Source organism: Solanum pennellii, chromosome 9 (assembly GCF_001406875.1).
Source record: "Solanum pennellii chromosome 9, SPENNV200".
NCBI lineage: Eukaryota > Viridiplantae > Streptophyta > Magnoliopsida > Solanales > Solanaceae > Solanum > Solanum pennellii.
This window is the reverse complement of record NC_028645.1, coordinates 74808495-74827174: the sequence shown is the minus strand read 5'-3', so window position 1 is coordinate 74827174 and position 18680 is coordinate 74808495. Positions and strand designations below refer to the sequence as shown.

The 18680-nt window shown below is 30.4% G+C and overlaps 2 protein-coding genes and 1 long non-coding RNA gene across 4 annotated transcripts; 2 read left to right on the top strand and 1 right to left on the bottom strand.

Moving 5' to 3' along the window:
* Positions 1-2599: 2599 nt before the first annotated feature.
* On the top strand, positions 2600-9052 carry LOC107029196 (F-box/kelch-repeat protein SKIP30). 2 transcript variants are annotated; one of them, XM_015230548.2, is made up of 3 exons: positions 2600-2795; positions 6015-6125; positions 7426-9052. In XM_015230548.2, exon 3 carries the CDS (start codon positions 7495-7497, stop codon positions 8530-8532), a length of 1038 nt encoding a protein of 345 aa, XP_015086034.1. In that variant the 5' UTR covers positions 2600-2795; positions 6015-6125; positions 7426-7494; the 3' UTR covers positions 8533-9052. The 2 variants fall into 2 exon arrangements, with proteins under 2 accessions (XP_015086034.1, XP_015086035.1); XM_015230549.2 differs by lacking the exon at positions 2600-2795 and adding an exon at positions 2846-3549.
* Positions 9053-9175: 123 nt separating this feature from the next.
* LOC107029199 lies at positions 9176-10686 on the bottom strand. Its single transcript, XR_001457948.2, has 2 exons — positions 9590-10686; positions 9176-9472 (listed from the first exon to the last, which is right to left on the bottom strand). It is a non-coding gene; the product is annotated as an uncharacterized LOC107029199 (long non-coding RNA).
* A 5720-nt stretch (positions 10687-16406) lies between these two features.
* On the top strand, positions 16407-17302 carry LOC107031090 (FCS-Like Zinc finger 8-like). The gene has a single exon (XM_015232297.2). The coding sequence runs from the start codon at positions 16627-16629 to the stop codon at positions 17179-17181; it is 555 nt and encodes a 184-aa protein (XP_015087783.1). The 5' UTR covers positions 16407-16626; the 3' UTR covers positions 17182-17302.
* Positions 17303-18680: the final 1378 nt, after the last annotated feature.

Sequence of the window (18680 nt, the reverse complement as noted above, 5' to 3'; positions counted from 1 at the left end):
ATAATTAAAAAACTCGAGATAAGTTATTCTGGAAAAAGAAAATGAAATAGAAACAATCGCGCTGGTTGTAATAGATCGACTTTCATGCTAGTTCTTACTCCAGCATGAAAGTTACATTTCAGGAATATATTTTTGAGATTATCACAATGAAGACTATAAATTAAACAAGCTAAAAAGTAAAAGTAAAGACAACAAACACCTAATACAAATTCAAAATCCAAAAAATTAATATGATTAAAAAAATAAAAATAGACCGAAGCACCTTCTTCGTGATTTGCATAGGATAATTTTGTAAGTCACAAATTGCCCAACAACAAAAGATAGGCCGATGCCATTGTAACTTGAATTTTGCAAACAAAAATTATACAATTTAAAATGTTAAATCATAATTTAAAATTTTACTCACATTTTATAAACAAACTTTATTTACAAAATGTTATGAATCAAGTCCAACCCAGTATGAATATCAAGGTCACACAAGTAGTTATTCGGCTAACAAAAATTATTGGGTCAAGAACAAGCAATACGTCCATGCTAATTTGGGATCCAGGTCGAGTAATGGGTGTGAGAGTGATTCAATTAAAGGGATAGTGGTCGGTGATTCAGGGATTATGCATATTGAAGAAAATATTTTTTCTCTCCTCTTATTTTAGAGTCTTTTCATATCCATTCTTCTCTCTATCTTTAATTACTCGTTATTTCAATTTCATTACAATTCAATAATTTAATTATTATAATTAAAATTTTAAGATTGTAATAATATTCCAAATCTCTTACTAAAATATAGTGAAGATTTTGATTTGTTACACAAAATAACGAAAATGTCAAGTTTATTGCTATTAAAAAAAAGGTGGTTGGCGTAATACTTAACTTGTGAAACTCACCATGCTTTCCGTCATAAAATAGTAAAATACCACTCCATCGAGGAAAAATAAAAAGTTCAAAAGTTCAATTAACTTTCTATTTTTTGTTTTATTTTTGTATTTCTGCTTGCTACAATTTTTGTCCACTTTTAATTATATTATGTTTTTTAAAAGTTAATTTAACTATTTTTAAAATTAAATCAGATTAATTATATTAATTTGATCTTATAAAAAAATAATTAAATATTTAAAAATTATACGAATAAGACTATAAATTACAACTTTTTTTCATATTGATATAATAAAAAGATACGTTGTGAAATATTAATCAAAATTCTTATAATTTAACTTTTAAAAAAAATATGACAATTAAAAGTGGACGAAGAGTATTTAATTTTACCTTTCTCGTTAGCTAGCCAGAAGGTCTCGTGTATTTTTTAGCTATAAAAAGTAATACTCCTGTACCTTAACTCTTAAGCAAACAATTTAAAAAAGATTTATAATTAAAGTTATTTTTTATATATACATGTACGATAGATATTGAAATTTGAACGTATTATTAATTTGAATTTTTTAGTAAATATTTTGACTTTATTAATGTTCTAATGTGAATATAACGTGTGTATTTGTGCATAAAGCGGATCAAATTGTAGCATTATTATCGTTTTAGAGATCCAATCATTTGATAATGTGAATGGAATTAACAATTGTTTCCACATAAAGTTGAAAAACAAAATAATAAAAATTCATAAGTTGGTTGTGTGTTTCTTTAAATGGAAATTGTTTATATTCCATGAACACTACATGATTAAAATAAAATAGTATTGCAGAAAATATAGAACATACTTTAGATAACAAAAAATAACTTCTCAATTTTTGGATGATTTTCTTTTATTTTTCTTGCTATTAAGGTTCTTTATGCAGTTTTGATGAATTTTTTTTTTAAAATAAACTTTTTACAGCATAAATGAGAGTGAATTTCCTATAAATTCCCAAATTTCCATGACCAATCAAATTGTTTATAGACGAAATGAGCAATTTGAAGTGTTAAAGTAAAAATTTGATGTGGCATACCACGACAATATTCCGGTGCAAAATGTATAAATTCCTATTTTATTTTTGAGTTAATTAATAATTTTTACGTGAAAAAATTTATCTAGCACTTTAATCATAAATTTTAGAAAAAAATTTAAAAATTTATCTTTAAATATTAGTTTAGTCATGAAATTTAATAAAAATTTAATTTTCAAATTTTCGACTTTCATTCGAAAAAAAATGATTTTATTTTAATCTAGACACAATTTTAGAATTCAAAAAATACAATTTTAATAACAACTTACATTTTCAAGTTTCAAACTTAATAATATATGACAGAATGAGAGCTTGAAATAGTAATCCCACCAAATTCATGTGATCTCTTGATTAGACATCAAGTTTAAGAAATATGGAAATAGTTTACAATATTTTAAAAATATTTTTAAGAGACATAAAATTTTAAATAAAGTGACACATTTTTAAATATATAAAATATTGATTGTGTTACTAAATATTTACAAAAATATATATTTTTTAAATTTCATACTTGAACAAAAAATATGTCACGTAAATTGAACAGAACGAAACAATAGCAAGAAAATTATCCTTTGGATCAAATAATAGAAAACCGAACCAAATGACAGAATTCTGATGATGTAATAGGAATATGCCTTAATCAATTCTTTGTTGTTTTAATTTTAATTTTAATTTTTTTAGGGTAAACTCATGTTACTTTCCAAAAACACTCTCTTCTAATTATTCTAAAAGACTTCTCAAAATTGTTTTTAAGGTAAATCTGGTATTTGATTATTCATTCCTCATTTGTAATCACTCCAAAAAAGGGGCATCTTCTTTCACCTCTACTTGTTCAAGGGGCTGCAGGGTTTTCGAGTTCAGGTATATTTATTTTCAATTTCATCTTAATCAGTTGGGAATCGGGTTTGCTTTCCACTTAATTCTTGGAATTTGTTCAAGATTCCCCAATTCTTGAAACACCCAAGTTTAGTTTTTTCCTGTTTTATTATTCTTATTTTTTTTTCAAGATTGCTCATTTTCCCAATTCTTGAAATACCCAACTTTCTGTTTTTGCTGTTTTATACTTCTTTCGTTGTGTTAGGGATTTGGGTTTAATTGGGTGATTATGTTTATGTACTTTTTCATCTGCCATCATTTGATTTGTCTTGTTAAGATTTGGCTGTTTTTTGTGTGTTTTAAGAGTGTTGCTATTTACCCTTTTCTGCTTTTTATTATGATAGTTCATACTTGTTTATGATGGAGGAATCAATTTGATCTTTAGTGCTTTGTTGTTAATCTATAGATTCAACCATGTATCAAATCTTTTGCCATCTTAGTGTCTTTTTAGTATACTTGAACAAAATCACTCTTTTAAAAGATGTTTAGCTGGATTGGTGAAAGAATTGGTTTTTGATTTCCACTTCGAAATGAACAAACACATCTAGAGTCGTAGCAACTTAACAATGTAGACACTTGTGAGAATTTTCTCATCATGGTATGAGATTTATGTCCAATTACGATATTGGCGCAACGACTATGGGACTATATAGTACTACTCTATTATTGCGGCTAAAGAACTTAGCTGCAGGTCTCAAGACAATAACAACAACTATGCCTCAAGTCTAATCTAGTTAAGGTTGGTTAAATGATCTTTGCCATTTCGTTTGGGCTTATTTTCTTGTAAGTGCTCAAATTTTTAGTGAGACAAATGCAACTAGAGTTTATCCAATTCTCACAATTATTTGTATGCTAACATTCAAAACTATAACCAAAGTAAAAGGGCACAACACTGAAGTGTACAATGACAGCCTTTTCTGTACTAGTGGGTTTTGGCATAATAGATTCTTGTTTTTTTGTGTGTGTATGTGTTCTTGTTACTAACTTTGTATCAATTTATATGTCTTACTTCCCTTCTTATTTAGTTCTAAAAAATGCCACTTTTCTATATATTGTAAGCTTCACTTTTAACATCTCATTTTACCTTAATGACAATGACACTCCCTTTTGAGAATGACTTGACATGTTTAAGATTACAAAATTCGAAAGATATTTTTGGTATGTTATATACCCCCCCTTTACTTTATGACCGCAAGATTCAAAAGTTTTCTTTATGTCTTAAACTTCATATTCAATATCACCATTCTCAAAAAAATGTAGACATTGTACCTAGTCAAACAATCAAACTAAGAAACATAAAATGAAATGGAGTAAGTATGAAATATTGTCAATTTTTTAGATTACTTCTCTCCATGTGATTTTACATCCACCTCGCTCTTTTGACGCGTTCAGTTATCATAGTGACACCTATAAATAGGTGCGTTTGGAAGTCTATAACATGTCCAAATCATTTCAAGCGACCTGCTCTCAATTTATCCTTTTATTTGTGCCACTTGCACATTCTAACGTTTGTAATCGTTTATATCTTGTACAGGCGCATCCACCTCACCATTCACATTTCTCCAATTATCATTCTTTTGCTATCTTTACATTGCCTATCAACCTACCTACTGCCCCCATCTGTTGCAGACTTAGGAATTAGGATTGACGATAAGATCCTCACATAAGTGAAATTCATGAGTGCGGTCTCAATAAATGAGTTAAATTAGGATCAAGCTTCATATTGTTCTTTGAGATTAATATCTTCTGTTTTATAACCGGAAATCTTATGTTAGTTTTTGCTTGCAAACTAATCTGATTTTTCGATCTGCTTGGCTTTGAAATGCTGATGTTTGTGCAATATAAATGGCATAATCCTAAGTGATTGTGGAAGGAAACAGCTCGTACTGACTACTGTCTATATCCAGTGGCGCAAGCCATTTATTAACCTTCTGTCCTTTTCCTTCTAGTTGTAATTTAAACTACGGTTAATGTCTACTCTGGATTTCATTGGGCACTTTTATCCGTCGCGAGATTTCTTGCTTTTAGGCAGTCAAGTTTTCTGGTCAATTCTTAAGTATTCTCTAACCAATCGCTGAAGCTTGATCCACAGAGAGAATTTGTTTCACTGTACCACAAGATTGCCCCATATGCGTGTGATAATTGTTCCCCTTTGTGCTTATTCCTCAAGGTTACCATCACCAGTCATTTTCTTACTTTGCTTTCTTTGTGCATTTATAATGAGCTCTTCGCATTCGTTTCATCTGTTCTCTTTTATTTGTCATTCCACTCTATGCTGTGCTGTATTTGCTTTATCTGTACGTACCCTTTTCCTTCTTCCAATCAGAACAAACATTAAGTCCCAAAATGGTAGAGTTGAATTGTCAATCACTACTTTTAATATTGTATATAACATGACTTTTGACCCGAGTCTCACGCTTAATTTACGTGGAACTATTTAAGGCCTAAATTTCTCTCATTTGAATTTTCCATTGTTCAGGGAGGTAAAGGTCTACTGTAATACTCTTTAGCCACTTATAATGCTCTTTTATAAGTAAAAATGGATAAATTCCCTCAATGCTTCTTTGGTACCTTGTTTTATTTTAGGGTTGGGCAAATACTGCTTCTAATAATGTAGAGAGAATTCCTTTTGTTTTATTACTGTAGTGTTAAGCCCAAGCTTGCATGCACCGCGACTAATTCACAAGTTTTGTGCTACCTCCCACAAGGGTTAGATAGGAAGAATCCACCTAGTGTCGCCACTACCGAAATGCCTGCTTTCCAAGGTTATTAGACTGACGACTCAGCCGTTAGGCCAGCCATTGGGGGCTGTAACATTGGGAGAAACTTGGTTCACCATTATAAGAACCAAAAAGATGGTGTTGTTTTTATACTTTGTAAAGTTTATTCTCCATGTCTTATTGTTTTTTTCTGTCTTGCTGTCAGTTTCTCTGTCGTAGATACATGTACTATTGAAAATAAAATCCTTCCTTCCAATTCTTTGGGCAACATTCCAATCTGGTCTGTCCCAAACGGGTGAATTCTTTCTTTTAAGGGAAAGCAATCAAGTCAAAACACTACTGCAATTTTATATCATTTCAGCTTTAATAGGACATCTTTATACTTCTTTCACACCCTTTTACACTTAATCTTTATATTTTACTACCTTAAATATGATATCTTCATTGTACTTGGTTTCCCTAATCGCCCCAAATGATAATCCAGGTTGGTAAATCTCGTGGAGCGGTGGAGGATTAATTTGCATGGTACTGCATTCCCTGTTTACAGAGAAGTAAAATCAAATAGAAGCAAGAGGGAGAGTGCTCACATCTGTAGGTGATGTCACGACCTGAGTTTATTGCTGGATTATCTTTTTTGTTTCTGCGTAACATTTTTATTTCGATTTATTCATAAAGTAGCTGAGAAGATATTACAGGGTATCGTTTTGCCCAGGTACTTAACTACAGTGATTGGTAACATTCTAGCTGCTTTCAAACTGAACATATTGACGAAAGACAAATGGAATAAATTTTACTTTAGGGTCGTGGTAGCCATATTATTCCACTTTAACAGTTCTCCCCCTTTTTCTATGGTTGTTCCCTAGTTTTGCTTGAAACTTCCTGCCTCTTTCACCCTCATTTAAGACACTACTAGTGCTATCTCTACTGTGGATGAGATACAGCCAGAGTTTGTAGATTTACATGATATCTCTAGGTTCCACATCATTTTGAGAAATCAGGTTGGCACAGGATATGCTTATCTAGCTGCTTGTAAGTTTCTCTAAAATACAGTTGTATGCTTTTGTAAGATGGGCATCTTTATAGCATAGTAAATATTTTATGCATTTAGAAATGTAGCTACTTTGTGTAGGAGGACTATATTGTTTGGACAAAATCAGGAGAATTAGTTAAGACACGTCAAGTACTTGATTCTGTACCTTCTTAAGTTCTCTGCTTGCAAGATTCTTCTCTTTGAAAATGTTGTGGAGGTCATAGATATAGAACATATCATGTTTGCCATGTAGAGAAACTGATAATATTTGACTAATATGGTGGCTCTGCAATGGAAATGCTTTCCAGGTCTTTGGTTCATCATTATTTAAGCTAGTGTGACTTTATTCCCTGGTAATAGGGATCTTATGGGGCGTATTGAAGTTGTAGGGGAAAATCTTCTGTTATCCTGTTGGGTGGTCTTTTAATTCAACTCTTCCAAATGAATTAGAAAGATTGTTGCGTCATTTCCATGTAGTAGCACTTCCAATAAGCTTATAGTGTTTGATGAGGATATCAAAAATTGAATCACTAATGGAGGGGACATGAGTGCATTTGATAAACATGTTAGTTCTTGCTACAAAAGGTCCTTTTTTTTTTCTATCCTTTCTATTGTCCGGAGAGAGGTGGCCTTTTGTCTTTTCTTTACATGTCCAAATATGCTTGAAGATTGGGAAAGGCAGGGCATTTAGAATGCAGACAGAGCTCTGATCACGGGATCAGTGGACTGAGATGTTTGACATTTTATCATATTCAATACAAAGAAGTTAAAATTATCCTGTTATATGCTGCTCTTTATTCTAGCAGATGTATTGGTTATAATGTCTGTTCAAGATCTCTACATTAATTTGTCAAGTTTTTTTCAGGTCGACTTTTAAACAACAAGATTTATCAGTCAGTTCAGTACTATTGGGGTAGATGCAAGCTTGATAGTAATGTCTGTACTCATTGAAGGGCTTCCTGATGCTGTTGCTCTCAGGTGTCTTGCACGGGTTCCTTTTTATCTTCATCCTAAGTTAGAACTTGTTTCCCGTTCCTGGCAAGCTGCTATTCGAAGTGGCGAACTATTTAAGGCAAGACAGGAGGTCAATTCATCTGAAGAATTTTTATGCATCTGTGCTTTTGATCCTGATAATTTATGGCAGCTTTATGATCCTATGCGTGATCTTTGGATTACTCTCCCTGTTCTTCCATCAAACATCAGACATCTTGCACACTTTGGTGTGGTATCTACTGCTGGAAAACTCTTTGTTCTAGGTGGTGGTAGTGATGCTGTGGATCCATTGACTGGTGACCAAGATGGAAGTTTTGCCTCTGATGAGGTCTGGTCATATGACCCGGTAACCCGAGAATGGAGTCTGTGTGCGTCTATGATTGTGCCTCGGGCAATGTTCGCTTGTTGTGTGTTTGATGGGAAGATAGTTGTTGCAGGGGGTTTCACTAACTGCAGAAAATCAATATGTAAAGCAGAAATCTATGATCCCGAGAAGAATGTTTGGGATCCGATCCCTGATCTCCATCACACACACAACTCTGCCTGCTCAGGAGTGGTTATTGGTGGTAAAGTTCATGTATTGCATAAAGGTTTGTCAACTGTTCAGGTTTTGGAAAATGTGAAGCAGGGTTGGAATGTGCATGAGTACGGTTGGCTCCAAGGTCCCATGGCTGTTGTTAGGGGAAAACTTTATGTATTGAGTCATTGGCTCATATACAGGCAGGAAAGAGAAAAAAGGAAGATGGTAGTTTCAGCATCCGAGTTCCGTAGAAGAATTGGGTTTGCAATGATAGGTCTGGGTGATGATATCTATATTGTTGGAGGGGTTATTGGACCCGAGCGCTGGAATTGGGACATTAAATTGCTGTCTGATGTTGATGCCCTGACACTCGGAAATGAGAGGCAAGTGTGGCGTCAAGTTGCTCCAATGACAAGGTGTAGAGGAACGGTCCTTGGCTGCACGCTAATGAGAATATAATCCATTGCAGTTTTCGTTGGATAACTACTTCAAAAAGGGTTGAGTTGTTCCTGCAGGGTGCAAGGGATGAGATGTTCAGCTTCCTTGCATAGTATATATAACCCTTTTAGCTCAATGCTGCTGGTTTCTTTTAGTAAACCTCTGTCCATACCTTGAATGTTTAGCGATTTTAACATGAAAAATACGCGTATTTGCATCAAGGGGGTGTCTTTTGCTATCTTCTTGTGTTGTCTGTATGGAAGATAAATTAGTTTGTTGTTGCCTCTGCTTGATTCTTTTCTACTAGCAGCGGGCATGTTTGTCTATTATCAAGTTGTCAACAAAGTGAGCCTAAATCTTTTTGGTCTTTTTCTTTTAGTCAAATCAAGGCATATCCATGTATTAGGATAAACCAAATCATAGTTCAGCCACAAGATGGGCATTTGAGATTCTAAAGCCATGTTATATATAGTAATTCTCATTGTACTTGGTTAATCTACCAAGCAATATTCAAGATTCCATGGAGTAGTTTTCAAGTGAATTGCTTTGACATCTAACCATGAATAGATAATTGGGACTTTGGAAATGAATGAATGGGTTTTGCCTTTTTCAAATGACCCGAATGCTTACTGTTGTTATTGGTGTGAGTCAGTCGCGAGGAGTCTTGATCTGAAGTCAACTTGTTCGGAACGAGTGCAATACAAGCTTAGGCTAATACATTGCTAACATAGAATTTTAGGTATTCATTCAACCTTGGTTCCTTGCTAGTTCTGACTACTATTATCCGGAGTGGATTCAAGATTTGAAACTCACAAATATTGTTGTACTTACATAGCAAACTTACCACTAGTAACAAAGACCAAATGGAGGGTGTACATAAGATCGTCTCAACAGTCACACTTATTAGATTACTTCAATTCGATAGGTTCCGGCAGCTCTCCATTTCTCTTTCGCCAAGTTCCTACTTTCACACAATTATCGAACCAAAATAAGCTAGGGGCAGCTTGATCAAATTCTTCTTAATAAAATAAAGAAAAACATTAAAATTTTAAAATGGAAAAAAGGACAAATATACAACCTGAACTATCGTAAATGGTATGCAGATACCCTCCGTCATACTTTTGGGATTGGTGCTCCTGCCGTCCAAAAAGTAGAGCACATATACCTTTCACTCTAACCGAAGACTAAATAGGAACGTGTGACACAATCTTATCTGTCGATTCGATATTTAATAAATGTCAGTCGATGAATAAGATTACGACATGTGTATGTATGTCAGTATAAAAGATATATATGTTATATAGTTTTTGGACAGCAGGAGCACCAATGTCCTAAATAACGAAGGATATCTTCATACCGTTTACGATAGTTTAGAAATATATTAGTTCTTTTTCCAAATTTCAATCCAACATTTTAAAATATGCAATTAGTCCTCTTCAATTCGAACATTATTTACTTGAATATTAGTAGTAACGAGCACATTACCACTCATCGCTAATTCTACGAAAAAGCACAATCCAAAATAGTTTTGATCCAAACAAATTTTGATTTAATGGATTGTGATTTGTGATAAGTGAAGGACAAAAATAATTGGCAAAAAAAAACAAAAAGAAAGAAAAAGACAAAAAAAGAGTTTATTGTGAGCTTTGTATTAAACAAAATTCAGCGCCTGTCCTTCACGTGAAGTCCTCGTGCTCAAACAGTGCACCTTTAGGCGTCACAGTCTTATTTATTTGGACAAAAAAAAATTATATTTAAATTTAATTGAATTAATTTAATTTTTTAAAAATAAAAAATAAAAATAGTTAATTGCTTTTTAGAAAGTGAGTGCTTTATCTCAAGGGAATGTATAATTTTCTGAAGCTATATATATATATATATATATATATAATTTTCTTCGATAGATTTAAATACCAAATACTTTAAAGAGAAAGACATAAAGGGAAACTAATTATAAGAAGAAAACTTATTTTTTTGTATGATTTAGTAGACCCTTTACTCCAACTTTATTATATGAATTATCATGATACTGAAAAACTTTTTAAAATGACTATACTTTAGATTTAATAGAGATCTATAACTATATAATTTGCTTAAGTACGATTCATAGGTACATACTAAACAGGAAAAAGAGGTAAGTGAGATGGAGAGGATGAGAGAGATGAGGGGCAAAGAGAGAAGAGAAGGGAATTATATTTATTTATGGATAATTGTATACACTATATATAGAACTAATATGTATATGTATCAGGGAATACAATTATTTTGTAATGTCAAGTTCAATTGTACTAGCGAAATGCAATTTGTATGAAAAAATATAATTATATCAATGTTGTATTTCGTAACAAATTGTATTTGCGTACATATGTTGTCATGTATATTTGTATTGTTACCTCGTGTGTTTGTGTTTTGTATTATTGATTATTGTCATGTCACATGTGTATTCATTTGTTGTCATGTGCACTTGTATTTTGTATCACTTAAAAAATTATGTATAATTGACAATTATTATTTGTATTTATAATATTGATTGTTAACATTTATATTTTGTATCAATTCATTGTTATATTAACCTGTAGTTATAAGGTTAATCAATAAATAGAAACAGAAATAAGATGAAGCAGAAAATACATAAAATACAAGAAGTAATCCGAGTCCACAGAAATTACTGTATGTCCTTAAGAAATTTAATCCTCTCACTGTACCCAAGGTTATGGATTAATTTCTCCCAAGATAAAACGGATTAAACCTGTTAAAGGAATAGCGGTACCTCAAATTTCATTAACTTCAGCGAACTTCAGAACAGCAACAAGTTACACAGACTCAGTCGATCGACACTTTGATTTATTTGAGAGAAAAATATATGCATAGAAGGAAAAATTTCAGTGTTTAAAAAATCGATAATTGACTTCCTTTTATAGCCATTTTAGCAAGAAACGTGTATGTTCAGAGAAATCTGTTCAGACCCGTTTTATCCAGAAAGTTGTGTCTTTTGGAAAAAATAACAATTTTTCGAAAAAATGTGTCTGTTAGGAAAAAAACGACTTTTCGGAAAGTAACGACTTTTCGAAAAGAGTAACAACTTTTCGGAATGTTACCATTACCCGCAAATTTATAAGAGATAATATTAACAAGATATATTTGATTTAACAAAAACTGATTAAATAAATTTTGTCCAAAAAACTTATCAATTAATCACATCATTTGCCAAATCCAAATCCGATGCCGAGCGAGCGACAACAACGACAGCGTGAGGGGGCATCTTCTTCTTAGCTCTTTAAGAAGTAATGGAAGTGTTTCCTTATATAAGGACAACAATTTCTCTTTCTTTTGCCGATATGGGAGAAATGACTTTTCATGATTTTTCATTTTCCCTCCAAAATAGTTCCCTCACTTTTCATATTCTCTCTTTTCTTTTCTCATTCACACTTGCTAAACCCCAACATTTATTGTTACTATTTGTATTTGTATTTGCATTGAGGGAGAAAAGAGGACGACAAAGAAAGGCTAGCGAGAGAGCACAAAAAGAGGAGAAATGTGTGAGAGAGAGATGAGAGATGAGAGAGAAAATTGTTATAAATCCTTAATTATAACTATATCCGTTATAATTCTTTTAAATTATAATTGTGCATACAAAAATTGTACCAAAAATATTATTAAGTACAATTTTTTTGCATATCACTATAATAAAAAAAATACATCATAAAATGTTAGTTAAAATTCTTATTGTTTTAACTATAAAGAGAGTAAAAAGTAAGATGCATATATTTGTTCTTGATTAGTGTGGTGGTGATAATGGTTAAAATGAAGTTTTTGTGCTTGAGATATTAATGATGAGTAAGCTATATATGCATATGAGCTATCCTTGTCAGAAGACAAAAGAGGAACCAGGCATCATAACTTCAAATAAAAGAAATTAATGGTTGGATAATGATGTAAAACCCCACATTGATTAGTAAGTGACATGAATAGTGATGTGAAGCCCTCAAGTTGTTTGTTAAGTGACATAAACCCTGGCCTCCTTCCTTTTTTTGTTTGAGGGTTTTTGAGTTTTGACCCATTTTTACACCTAAAATGACTTCTCTTTTCTTGAAAGAGACTTGTGCATAATTGATTCCTTCCCATAGATAATGTCCTAACCTTTATTCATTTATCACGGGGAAAATATACAAGTACCTTTTCAATCTATGTCCGAAATTCTAGAGACACACTTATACTATCTCCATCCCTAATTACTTGTTCATTTTTCCTTTTATAGTTGTTTCTAATTACTTGTTCATTTTGACAAAATCAAGAAAGGACAACCTGAACTTATTTCATAAATAATTTTCTATCCTTTTTCGGCTTACGTGGCACTAGCTTGAAAAAAGTCAATTGGGCTCACAAGATAGTGCCACGTAGGCCGAAAAGGAATAGAAAATTATTAATAAAATAAGTCCAGGGATAATAGGATCTTAGTATAGTATAAGCGTGTCTCTAGAATTTGAGACATAGGTTGATAGGTACTTGTGCATTATCCTTTTATTATATATACAAAAAAAAAAAATTGGCAATTACATAAATCATATGATTGAAGTGTATATTACTAACTATAAATTTTTATGTATTGATAATATAAAGGATTTAATTATAATGGCATAATTGACTGCCCCCTCAAATTCCAGCCCTCTCAAGATATTTTTCATTTTCCAAAGCTAAAAAACATGAAGGGTATATTGTAAATATATTTTATCTTATAGAAGTTATATAACATAATTTATTTTTAATACATCAAATTAAATGTTATATAAAAAATAATTTCAACATAATTTAAAATCATGTATGTATTAATTATTAATATATTTTATTCAATATTATTCTTATACAATAGTTTCACTGGTTACTTTTTTCTTGAGGAGAAATAATAACTCATCATCATGTGGACCTAATGAAATGAAAAATTACTAGCGAGATTTGTTATATATCACAAATACGTACGAAACAATTTTAATACAGTATATCTAAAATAATTTACACTTAATTTTGATCTCTAACTTTTTCGAGATCGTTGATTAAGTCATTGCATTTGATATATTGTTAACGTCATTTCCAGTTATCAATGTTTTTTAATTTTTAGATTTTTCCTTTCGTCCTTAATTTTTGGATGTTAACTTAGGATAATTTTATTAGAAAAAAATAAAATAAAATTTTGTATATTGATGTTACACTTTAAATATCAACCTAATCTTCGGTACATGTTTTTTCTTCTTCTTCTTCTTTGCAATGGAGCTGGTTAATTAATTTGATTTTAAGTTGATGGATTTCTTGTTTTTCTCCTAATTAAGTGCATTAATTGCGAGCTGATGTTTTTTATATATGTTTTAGTTTCTGTTTTTTTAGAAGCAAAGGAATTTATTTATGAGTTAAGTTGTAAATGTACATTAAACAACTTTTTATTGTATTTCTTCAAGAAAATTACAGGTTTGATCTTTAAATTTTAAAATATTGGAAGAAAAAAATCACCAAAGCAAAACACTTAACATTAACGAGCTACAAAATTCAAATTTTTGTAGAGATTTGTCTTTGAAGAGGCTGATAAATGAATTTGCTCTTTTACCATTTGTAACGGTCTTACTTGCTAGTAATATTATTCGCTTTATAATTAGGTAAGCACGATTTTACATCGCTTATAGGTAAAGTTTACTTATTTATATACTCAAGCAGGGCCGTCTTAACCCCTAGGTCACTAAAGCCATCACTTGGGGCCTCTTATTTTGAGGGTCCCCAATTTTTACAAAAATAATAATTTATATATGTTGTTTTTTTAAAAAAATAAGAAAATTATATGTACTATCAGTGCTATGATTTCTGATTTCTGCTTAAGAAATTGTATATGACATGAATATAAATCTGATTTTCGTAAGTAACAATTTGACAAAAATATGGATAACGAAATCACCAAGTCCCTTGAAGAATCTTTAGAGTTGATTACCTTATATATGTTGAGTAGATCAAACTATTTTTTTACTTCAAAATAGATTTGAACCAATTGAAGCATATAAAAGTATTTTTAACTTCTTATTTAGTGGTAAAATATTGAGATTACTAGATGATTATTTTTTAAAAAAAGATATTGTTTTAATCTTGAACTTTCTTTAACACATATTAGTTATTTTGATATTGATGGTTTAGTTTGTTTTTTTTTTGAATTAAAAGTGTCAAAGAGAAATAATATAAGTAGAAGCTAATGAAAATACTCAATCAAATAAAAAGACTTGATTCTTTTTCAAATACACATTGTTTATAGGATAACGTTAACATATCATGTAACCGTTGCCTCAACCAATTTTATTTCGAAATTAAAATTGATTAGATCTTCCTAAAGATCAACATTGTCTCAAAGATTGAATGAATTAGCAATATTATCATTTGAAAAGGAATTATTAAAATAAATTGATTATAGAACAATACTTAATGACTTTGCATCTAAAATAGCTAGAAAAGTAGATTTTAAATAAAAATACATATGATGAAAAAGGATATATTATGGCCAATATATATATATATATATATATTAGGGTCCCTCTCTTAAGTTTCACTTTAGGGCTCCAATGTTATTGAGTCAGCTCTATACTCAAGTGTTTTATCGATATAAAACTTTTTATCTTAAGTTAGACTATTATAATAATTTTTCTCTTTTAACGCCCAATATATTCATCTCGTGAGTGCGTGCACTCAAGAGATGTCGAACGAAGCGTGAGAGATAAAAAATTCAATTGTTGGGTGTGACCAAGACCAAAAATACATTTGCATTATCATCATTTTAATTTTTGGAGAAAATGGTCAGAACTAGCACTGTATTATTTGAAATAATGTAAAGTCTGTTTGAATCATTTGATAATAAATAGCCGATAAGTTTGAAATATTATGATTCTAATAGTAACAAAATTCCTGTGTTATAAAATGGTCGATGTGTTTACGTAACTAGACATATTTATTCACTATCATATATTATTATTATTTACATGTATAAAAATAATACGTATATTATTATTAATAAAAAGCTTTATATTATATAATGAGCGAGATGAAAAGCAGAAGAGTGAGTTAGTCATGTTAATCTCAGATACATGTAAATCACACTAGGTAGTAATTAATATAAATTAAATACATGTATTTATATGTATTTGATATGATTCACATGTATTTGGTATCATGAGTCGAAATTGTTATCGGTCACAATACATGTGAATCCACTTGAATACGGTGCATCTTAAACAAATTACACTTAATTTTGACAGTATATATTTCAAGATGCATGTATCATAATATTACAAAGTAGAGTATATCTAAGTAATCAACTTCTCGTTTTACGAAAGGTACGTAAATTTTCCTTAATAAAAATATATTAATAATCACTATTATTGAAAAGAAGGAACAATGAATACAACGTGAACAAGAAGTTAGGAATTCTCTTTTTGAGAAACATATTTTGAGATTTTGAAAAATTATTAAGGATATTTAGTTCAATTTGTTTATCCTTTTTCCTTTTCCGAATTTGCTTTGAAATGAATGTATTTTTTTTTATAATTTTTTAATTTCAAATTTTCAATCATAAAATTAATAAACTTTGATATATTTTAATTTAAAACAAAAAAATTCAATAAGTTTCTTTAATTTAATTTGATGCCCCTTCGCTTTTCGTTTCAATTTTTTCATTGATAAGGACAAAACTTAGATGACCATTAAAATGCTAAGGGAAAAGAAAATTAGCTCGAAATTAATTAATTTAAAATAAATTATTTTATCATTTAAAAAGATAATTTATCTTATTAAAAAAATATAAATAATAAAACAAATAATCTTAAAACTATTTACTATTTCTAATTAAACGAATAATAAAATACTCTATTATATCTTATATCTCATATCGAACAATTTGCAAAGATGCGTAAAAGAGCTTCTTCACTTCTTCTCTGAAAAGGGCAAATAGATCAAAGTCCCTACTCTATATCCTACTTCAAATTAATCATTGAACTCTCATCTTCTTCTTCTTCTTTTTTCACTCAATTATTATTATTATTAGCACTTTCACTTATTCATCTTCAACTATTAAAAAAATTTGTTATATACCAAATGTTAATGGTGATGCTGAGGAAGAATTCAAGAAGAGCAGTGAGCAGCAAACAGAGTCCTAATCCCATGGCTGACAAAAATTCATTTTCTTCTCCAAAATTCTTCAATGGTTTTTTAACCAGAACTTTATCTGATGTTGTTGACTCTGAAATTAGCCCAAAATCCATTCTTGATACCAAACAAATCTTCAATCTTGGTAACCCTTTTGGCTATGACAGAAACTCATCCTATAAAAAGGGTTCATCAACTTTAGAAGGTATTAAACTTGCTCTGCTAGACCCTATTGAGAATGAAGAGAACATTAACAAAATGGTTGTGTTTGGAACAGAGCTTAAAGATTTTGGTATAAAGACTAAGGATTCTAAATTGTTGGGAATTGGGAATGTTAAAGAAGATAAAGATTCATCAAAGGGTGGATTGAGTTTGAGGGAAATGGAGAGTTTGGAGGATTATACATGTGTGATTACTCATGGTCCTAATCCAAAAAAAACTCATATATTTGATAATTGTGTTGTTCAAAGTTGCTCTGTTTTGGAGAATTTGCATGATTGTTAAGATTTGTTACTCATGTGAAGCTGATGCTGAATAAGCCCAAAACGAATCTGTATAATTTATCTAAAGGTTTATAAAAATTTTATAATTTAAAATGTTTTATGAAGTGTTTTTTTTTTGTTGACATTGAAATGGTGTTAAGTATCTAGTTTATGCTTTGCAAGTTAACATAAGGTAAAAGATCTGTGGTTAATATTCTATCTTTAGACTTTTACATTTTCTAAATTATAGGTTTCTATATTTGTAATTTTTAATAGATTTATGTACACTATTTTAGGGTTTGTGTGAAAAATACTAGATTCATTTCTGTCACAACTCTATATCTGCCTCTCATTTGATTGTTGTTTTTATTATAGTAGCAATCTAAATTATTAAATTTTTTTTAATTAGTTTTTTTAAAAAAAAATTTTAATTATGTTTTTAATAATTTTTTAACTTTAGCTTTTTACCTAACATATTTAAAATCGTAAGAATAAAAAACATTTCGATAAATTTTAAAATTTTTTTAATGAATTAAAAGAGAGAAAGTAAAAAAAATAAAAATCAATGATTAAGTAAAGAGAATTTTCCTTTAACTTTGAATGATGATTTTTGGACTAGTAATACTTTTCCATATTTATATTCAAACTTAGAAGGAGATAAAGGATAAATATAATTCTGAATTATTATAAATGACATGTAGATAATATTTGTCATATTTTTAAGATGTAGGTGTTTTTTTTGTTCAAAAAGTAAAATATATATATCATTTATAGTTATAAATATGTAAATGTCATAATTTTATTCATCGACCCAACATTTATTATATATTGAATCAACGGATAAGATTGCACTATGTGTCCTTATTTAATCTTTTGTTAGAGTGAATGGTATATATACTCTAGTTATTGAACAGCAAAGACAACAATATCCAAAAATATAACAAACGATATACATATATATATATATCATTATGATAGTTAGAATATATTTATCATTTTCCCTATCTAAAAAATTATTGACTATAGGCTTGAACGAATTTAAATGGCGACTCTCTATTATTTTTGTTTCAATTACTCATTGCTTGTTGATTTTTTAGTAATGTTAACATATCTCGACGTGTTGTAATTATTACAGGATAAGATATGTTTATGTTGAATGCCTTGAATCGGACCCGTTACAAACAGAAAGGACGGGGGTCTTGCCTCTCCATAATAAAACTGCTCCCCCTCTTCCCGTGGACGTAGCCAATTTATTGGTGAACCACGTAAATCTGTTGTCTTATTTTTCCCGTTTATATTTTCTCGTATTATATCGAATTCCGCACAACAAATTGGTATCAGAGCCTCTCGGTTAATCGGTGTTCTTAAAGAATTCGAGATGTCTGCTTTGAACGTGAAAATCGACAAATTCATAGGGAGGAACAGTTTCAGTTTATGGCAGATCAAGATGCGGGCTTTGTTGAAACAACAAGGATTCTGGGCGCCGTTGTCGAAAGACAAGAACGCCGTCGTTACTCCTGA

Bases quoted from the DNA above. Each gene is read 5' to 3' on its own strand.
- LOC107031090 (XM_015232297.2), top strand. From the start codon at position 16,627: ATGTTAATGGTGATGCTGAGGAAGAATTCAAGAAGAGCAGTGAGCAGC.
- LOC107029196 (XM_015230548.2), top strand. From the start codon at position 7,495: ATGTCTGTACTCATTGAAGGGCTTCCTGATGCTGTTGCTCTCAGGTGT.